The sequence below is a fragment of the Bombyx mori genome, chromosome 8 (assembly GCF_030269925.1).
Source record: "Bombyx mori chromosome 8, ASM3026992v2".
In the NCBI taxonomy this organism is placed as follows: Eukaryota; Metazoa; Arthropoda; class Insecta; order Lepidoptera; family Bombycidae; genus Bombyx; species Bombyx mori.
Window position 1 is genome coordinate 6,613,887 of NC_085114.1, and position 7,905 is coordinate 6,621,791.

At 33.7% G+C, this 7,905-nt stretch overlaps 1 protein-coding gene across 1 annotated transcript; it reads right to left on the reverse strand.

Annotated features, from left to right (window-relative positions):
• Positions 1-469: 469 nt before the first annotated feature.
• On the reverse strand, positions 470-7,179 carry LOC101742031 (transmembrane protein 19). Its single transcript, XM_004932019.4, has 5 exons — positions 5,646-7,179; positions 4,578-4,826; positions 3,859-4,008; positions 3,114-3,434; positions 470-1,995 (listed from the first exon to the last, which is right to left on the reverse strand). Exons 1-5 carry the CDS (start codon positions 5,788-5,790, stop codon positions 1,835-1,837), a joined length of 1,026 nt encoding a protein of 341 aa, XP_004932076.1. The 5' UTR covers positions 5,791-7,179; the 3' UTR covers positions 470-1,834.
• Positions 7,180-7,905: the final 726 nt, after the last annotated feature.

The window sequence follows — 7,905 nt, forward strand, 5'->3', positions numbered from 1 at the left end:
GGTATACCTGCCTTCGTATACGGCAGCGATTTTTTCCACGCCGACACGGTGAGAATCGCAGCCGGTGCGGCCGGCCAATACTTGTTGACATGCGTAACATTAAGGAAACAGGAACTTTTACTATTTTTAGTTAATGTAATACTAACGAGATTGTTCATTAAGGAATTCAACTTTGAAACTCAATGAGACAGAATTAAAGTGTGAAAGGCTTTAACGGTAGGCAGCGGCTTAGCTAAATCTCTAGCGTTACGACGTCCATGAGCGATGGTAACCGATCACTCCTATCGTATCCTCGTATCGTATCCTTATAAGTGCTTGCGAGGGCAATAAAAAATGCTGAAAGTCAAACCTTACTTAGTTCGACTATATTTTTGTTGTTCTAGTTGGTATGCCATTTTATATCAACACGTGGTCTGGTTTTTTAATTAACAAATTTAATTTCTATAACTTTAGAAAATAAAACATTAAATAAACTGTACAAAGTTAGAATTAATTTAATATTAGAATTAATTTAATAATAAATATCTATTAGTTGTTTAATCAGATCTTATTTTTATAAAAATAATTTCCTCCTGACTTTCTACTTCTATAACTCAACAACACTATATTGTACATATAATTCATTAAAACAACCCATTATTAATACGTTAATGCTGTACTAGTAAATTATTTATATTAAAAATAGTCGGAAGAACAGGGTTAAAAAAACAGATAACCAAGTCATTTACAACCACAATTTGGGATAACTTGAAACGTGGCTTTAGGAAATATATTCATTGCTGTAATGTAATCAATTTGATTTTTTTACGAAAGCTTTTAAGCATTTGAATTATTTGTTTTGATATTTGATCGATTCAAGATTTAATTCATGAACATCTATGGGTATGTGATTGTGCTGCATCTTTAGAAGGTTAAAAAAAATAATACTAAATCCGTACTAATATCATTAAGCTCAAGAGTTTGTTTGTTTGAACGCAGTAATCTCAGGAACTATTTTAAAAATTAAAAATTATTTTATTGTTCTAAACAAATCTTACTTATATATGTAAATCTTACTAATCTAACTTATCGAGGAAGGTTATAGGCTATAGGTATAACATCAAGCTAAGACCAACAGAAGCGGAGCGTTAGCTGATTCATTGATATGAAAAATGTTGAAAAAACGGTAAAATTTTATTTCTTTCAAAAGCTTCCACTGCTTATTCTGCTATTAAAGTTACGCAGCAATAAAAAATCCGCAATAGGGTATGTTTATCCTTTTTGGGTGGCACAATATAAATCCTTTTTACTGTTAATCAAATTTGTCTAAGTAATCTATTCTTTGCAAAGGCTTTTTTGACATGGTAACAATCCTTATCTCAATAAATACGTTACTCATCACGAGCATTTATGAACTAATATGAACAAAGTTGCCCTTAAATCGTTTGATCTCAGTGAATAATTTAAGAGATAAAAGTTTTCCGCTATTTAAAATATTTCTGCAACAAAATAATGGTCAAGCATCTCGCGCGATTACGTTCTTCAGTAACAAGAAAATAAAAATATCGTGTACGCAGTAGTACTTTAAAATACTATTTATTATACGTAACATATATACCCACATAGTATTATAATTATAACATACCCACATTTTATTTATAAAAATCCGAAATAATATTACCCATTGTCCCTTTAAAAATCCTGTTCCCATGTCATTTTTTACCACAGTTCCACTATCCCTGATCATAGCGTGATGTACCGAAGATAGCCTGTTATATTACATATTCATAACGTAGTCGAATAACTAATGCAAACGAAATTGGACGGTTCGCCTATTTTAATATAAAATTAATACTTAAAAAAGAGGCCACAAATTTTTACTGAGTGTAGGAGTTAATAAACCTATAATGATAGTTGATATTAGGTTTACACTGTGATTGTCTAGAATATTCCAGCCAGAGATATGTTTAACTGCGTCATAGGAATGATTTACAATTTTTCCTTCTTTGTTCAAACCTGAAATGAAAATAGTAATTCACGAACAATGCTTTACACTAATTCACAATTGGGACAGTGCTGGAGCCAGTCACTGGGCTTAGTAAATCTTATTTTCGATATTTTTTAGCTAATATGGAAATCGAGCTTATTATCCCAAAGACACCAGAACGTGAGTACCGCGCCAAGATGGGCAGTATTTATGCCCACTGTGGGCTTATAGAATGCTTAGGAATTAGGGGGTTGTCTAGAACAATATGTGAGGATACATCTTTAGTTCATTTATCTCGTAGGTGATTTAACATGCTCACAGCCTACTTGGTGTCAAGTGATTACTGGAGCCCATAGATATCATAACTTGATGCAGTCATCTACCTTAAGAAATTAGGATGCCTCAATTGTGTCCCCCGTCTTCAAGCCACAACACTTGACTATTCTACATCAAAAACAGGCAGTAGTGACCTACCAGTGAGAGCTTACAATATGTCCTAATACCAGTAAACATCAGTTAGTGATCACAGAGCCCTGGTAATTATACCAGGTACTTAAGTTTTAACTCAAAAAATTTTGCTGCCCATTGACTTGTGAATTCCTTCGTTGTTTTACAACACCCACAAGAATAAATAAGATGATAGTATTGTAGGTCACACACACACCACTATGAAAGAGATGATAGGGTAGTAATAACAGCACAAAGGAGCTCACACATCTTTTTTTTTTTTATTGCTTAGATGGGTGGACGAGCTCACAGCCCACCTGGTGTTAAGTGGTTATTGGAGCCCATAAACATCCACAACGTAAATGCGCCACCCCTCTTGAGATATGAGTTCTAAGGTCTCAAGTATAGTTACAACGGCTGCCCCACCCTTCAAACAGAAACGCATTACTGCTTCACGGCAGAAATAGGCAGGGTGGTGGTACCCACCCGCGCGGACTCACAAGAGGTCCTACCACCAGTAAAATCTGTTTTCTTATTAATAGATACTTGTCATACTAAAAATGTATGAAAAGTTAAGCACATAATATGTATAAACAATAAATGCGGATTTTGAAGCATAATCATTGATCACCAATATACATACATAACTTTACTTCAGATCGCCTTGGGGTGATTGATTTTGTACACAATTTTTACTTGCCTGAAAACTGCAAAGTTGCTCCCAATATAGAATCTACTAAACTGCCTAATAAACCAGAAATTGTGCCCATCAGTATAATAGGCCATTGTGGTGGAGCATAATCCCAAGAACTTTTGTCTGAGAACAAGTAAAGTACAAAATACTGGCTCAATCCAATCACAAATCCTCCAAGACCACTAAATACTGTTCCAATAAAAGTGACACCACCATTTGTGCCCCTAGGCACTTTCTTCCAAGATGTAATTAAATATGGATCTGAACTAGAAAAAACTGTTCCAATTTCTGAAGCCCATGTGTCACCATTGCAGCATGCAAAAACACCTGTAATCATATAATATACATTGTTTAAATAGTGTGATAATTTAGAACAGCAATTACTGTGATATATAGTTTTTATGAACAAATTTGGTATCAAAGACCATATTATTAGAGCTTTTTGTTGCTATTTCCGTTACTGGTTCTAAAGATTTAATATGTTTTTTTTCTAGGAAAACTGTACTGCAACTATTTTATAATGACTAAACATATTGGCTCACCATCTGATGTAGTTGGTTAATTGCTCTTAATGTAATGGATTAACTGCTAATAGTATATTTGAACATGTGAGTACTTGTATATAACTAATGTAAAAAAAGTATTATTATATGGGGAACAAAAAATATTGGATTATTGGAAAAACAAGAAATAGACCAAGGGTTGTAGATTCATTTAATTTTACAAAAATGGCTAATCTAAATTCGCTTACCTAAAATTCCAATAGACAACCAAGAAGATCTGTAATCCTTCACAAAATCAATAGGGCGCTCGGATGATCCCACATCCAATAGATACAACAATGCAAGCTGAGCTGCCATACCACCATTACACAGCACTTGTATCCAATTCCTTTGTCCACCTTTAATAAAAATCAAAATTCTGATTGATTAAAACTACTTAAGTCAAAGGAGTTTTAATTATGTTCATGGTTTGCGATGGCCAAAGAAAATAAGATTCTAAATGGAGAGCATTATATTAGGATAAGAATTGTAATGTACAGGAAGGATTGTTTCGTTACATTTTAGCTCTCAAAGCATTCTTAAATTAAGAATTGCATAACAAACTAACATTACATTCTATTCGTAAATGAGTATGAAAAAAGATTTTGGATTATATTCCTTAATTTCAAATTAAAATAACCAAAATTTATTAGTGCTTGTGGTATACAAAACTACATCAGCTAATATTGTACCTATTTCTGGTGGAAATCGTGTTAAGGTTTAAGTATATGGTATTATCCTAACACAGTTCAAATTAAAATTTTGTCTTTTATCTTTAAGTGGCACCATTCTATTTATACATTTTATGGACATTGGTACCGCTTAATGCTTAATTTATTTACTTCTGGATGTCATTAGCTTTCCTAGTCATGTAACCTTAGTAAATTTGTGTTTCATTTTGCAATTATCAAAATAAACTCCATATTACCTTCCTTAAAATCAGCTTCAAATTTCCTCTTCAAATGTGACTTTACTTTAGTAGCTTTTGATGAAGTAATGAAAAATGTGAAAATAGCAGCTAAAAATCCATAACTACTAAGTGTTAAAATGAATGCTATAAGTAACCCACTAACTGCTCCACTTAAATTTATGCTTCTCTTCTTGTATCCATAAACTGCTATAAGAAGGGGAATAAAACATGATACCATCCATTTTGTTGGTGGTATAACAATAGGTTCTGAAAATAAAAATATTGGTGATATTAGCCTTATTTAAATGTTAATTAGTTATGCTGCAAGCTTTCTTTTAACTGATATTTGTAGACTACATGTAACAAAAATATAGACTCATAAATTCACAATCTGTCTGGTGTTATTGTTAAATAGTAGCAGAGTCCAGAATCAGCTGGAAGCTAAAATTTGTTGTCCATGTAAGTCTCATTTGCAATAGCTATCATACCTTTCAAACTAGAACGTGTGATAGCGCTGAAGAAACACAAATAGGAAGTTAGAAGAGGAAGCTAATATAATACAAACCTTATGATTCAGCTATACCAACCTAAATAAGCATAATCACATCTCTTTCTGGGCAGTAAAAACTATGTAAGTAGGGGTAAGGGAGTAGGTAGTCGCTTAATGGAATCTCTATCCTGCCATTGTTGGTGGTAAGACATATTGTGAGGGTATTGTGATGAGAGGTAGCATCTCCTATATTTCATTCGCGAAGCAGCAATATGTTTCAATTTTAACAGCAACTATGAAATGGGTACAACAAAGATGTCAGCTTTGTGTTTTTATCCATGGTTTCTGGTAACCATTTAATACGAGGTCCCTACCTAACTGTCTACAGGGATAAGAATCAGAACAGTGAACCAATCGAAGAGAATAAGTATTCAGATTCTCTAGCCTCTCACAAAGTTCAGCCACCTCTTAAACATAATTTTAAGCAACCTTTGAAAAGCAACCAACAGTTAAATCAAGGATCATGTAACAAGGATCATGTAAGGATCATGTAACGGTCAGAACTATAAAAAGGGATCTAGAATATTATACATTACCATCATAACTCGAATTTTCTGCAAGATATTTGGAATAAATTATATTAATTATCCACATAGACATAGACAGTGGTATTGCTATGGAGCACAAAGCCACGGTTAATACGTGTTCATTCTTAATGAATTTAGTTTCCTTTTCGGACATCGTTTTGTCGCTATACTTTTATAGGTTTTTGTTTAAATTAATGCACTATTTTAAAATACTGGACAAAATAAGACAAATTTCATCAGTTCTTGTCAAATGACTTCTGCCGGCTTATGACTTAGGTTTTAAGAGTTGTTTAAAGGCGACCGTGGAATTACATATTTTATTTTTATTGTCTTTAAATGTTACATCATTTTATGTACATATTTGCATCAATTGCATTTTACATTATTTTTCCCCATTTCTTTTAATTATTTTTTAATGGATTTTTACCTGGTAACTGAGACCTTTAGGTCAAGTCTTATTTTAATTTAACTTATTTTTGTAAAAAATAATAATATAGAGTGAAATGAAATGAAATGAAGATGAAGGGATGAAATTAAATGAAATGAGATGAGATGATATGGAATGAAATATAATCTCAGTAAAATGGTGGTCATTATTAAGAATATTAGTGAATAGGTATGCATTAAATCTTGGCTTGATCTATGGGTTCGCTCTTCCCCACTTCGATAAAGCGGCATGACATGAGAATCCTCTCATCGTGGTCGCCGAAAACTACATAGCCGATCCTGCGGACGAAATGGTAAACAGTCGACGTCCCCAAAACACGTCATTTCGGATCCTCCCGATCCACTAACAGTGCTTTTAGGCACCCCAAGCACCGGTCATCGTTCTCGTCGAACCCTTCGCTTACGACGAAGGGCTCAGCGAGTAAATTAACCCACAGAAACAGCTCACTGAGTTTCTCGCCGGATCTTCTCAGTGAGTCGCGTTTCCGATCCGGTGGTAGATTCTGCAAAACACGGCTCTTGCTAGGGTTCGTGCTAGCAAAATAGTCAGGTTCGAGCCCCGTGAGCTCACCTACTAGTTAAGGTTACGCTGATATGGTCTCTCTAGAGTCTAGACCATCAGCTTAGGTAGGAAAAAAAAATCGCTTCTCTCTTTTCTCTTGGTGCCGTCGCACGGTCCGCACGCTGTACTGTTAAGTTCCTTTATAATAATATATCTTTAGTATTATTGTACTGCCTGTCCGCCTGATTACTTTCAATAAACTGCTGGATGTTTACTGCTGGTTTGTTTTGAATCCCACGCATGTTCCACCTGCGCGACTGACACGAACCAGAGGCCCGCGTGTCATTCACTTGCTCTAATAGTCATTTACTGAGATTTTTTTAATGTACTTTTTGGAGGATCCCGAGAAGCTACTTCCAGCGGCTTTGTTTCATTTTCCCACATTGGTGCACTTTCACAGATATTAAACAGTTATTAAACCACCGTTATTACACATTTAAGCCTGAGGAAACACTAATAGACAAAATAAAACAAATCACACAACTTCACTCCTCGCGTTCCCGCCAAAAAGTCCATTTCTCTCAACAGTATATCATGCACATAGAGTTACTATTTTAACTGGAGTGCTTACTTCGTTTGACATAAAAACTAAAAATATACTTTATCTCTATGGCTTAAAGTTTATTTTTAAATAGCAAAAGATGTAAGGAAAAACGGTCTGAAAAGAGAATGATTATTAAGTGGTGGTGTCCCTCTCGCACATTTTACAAACAAAAAGCAGTGTTGCTAGCTTAGAGGATTTTCCATAAAATCTCGGAATTTGGACCCCCGTCTTAGTTATCAAAAATGGCTTTTAGTGGTTAGTGGATTTTTTAGTAGCTTGGGCGTTGTTGAAAATTATTGAAAAGGTTAAAATCAATCCACTTTACAGGATTTTAAGCATTTTATGACAATAATATATCTAAATGCATATTATTTAAACGATGTGACTTAAACTTAACTAGAAAATATTGCGACAATTTAGAATTTCCATCAACGTCAAAAATTAAATTGGTTCAACATAAACGTACAAAGTTATGGTGAATTTAGTTTCTGATGATGACAATTTATTAAAATAAATTATATAAGAAGTATTGATTATATGATATATATTGATTTTTAATAGAACATCATATATTAATAAAGCTCATTAACAAAAAAAATATTGTTCTATATTAATAAGAACTCTGTTTAATGGAAAATTTAATGGTAGGTACGTAGATTTCTGATGGTTTTCATGTTGAATTTGGTGGGAAGCCAGATTAATTGTTGGCATCACCG

Excerpts from the sequence above, each read along its gene's own strand:
- LOC101742031 (XM_004932019.4), bottom strand. The coding sequence starts at position 5,790 with ATGTCCGAAAAGGAAACTAAATTCATTAAGAATGAACACGTATTAACC. Across the intron at positions 4,827-5,645 it reads AGAAAATTCGAGTTATGATG|AACCTATTGTTATACCACCA; the intron begins GTAATGTATAAT and ends TTTTATTTTCAG. Across the intron at positions 3,435-3,858 it reads GTTGTCTATTGGAATTTTAG|GTGTTTTTGCATGCTGCAAT; the intron begins GTAAGCGAATTT and ends ATATGATTACAG.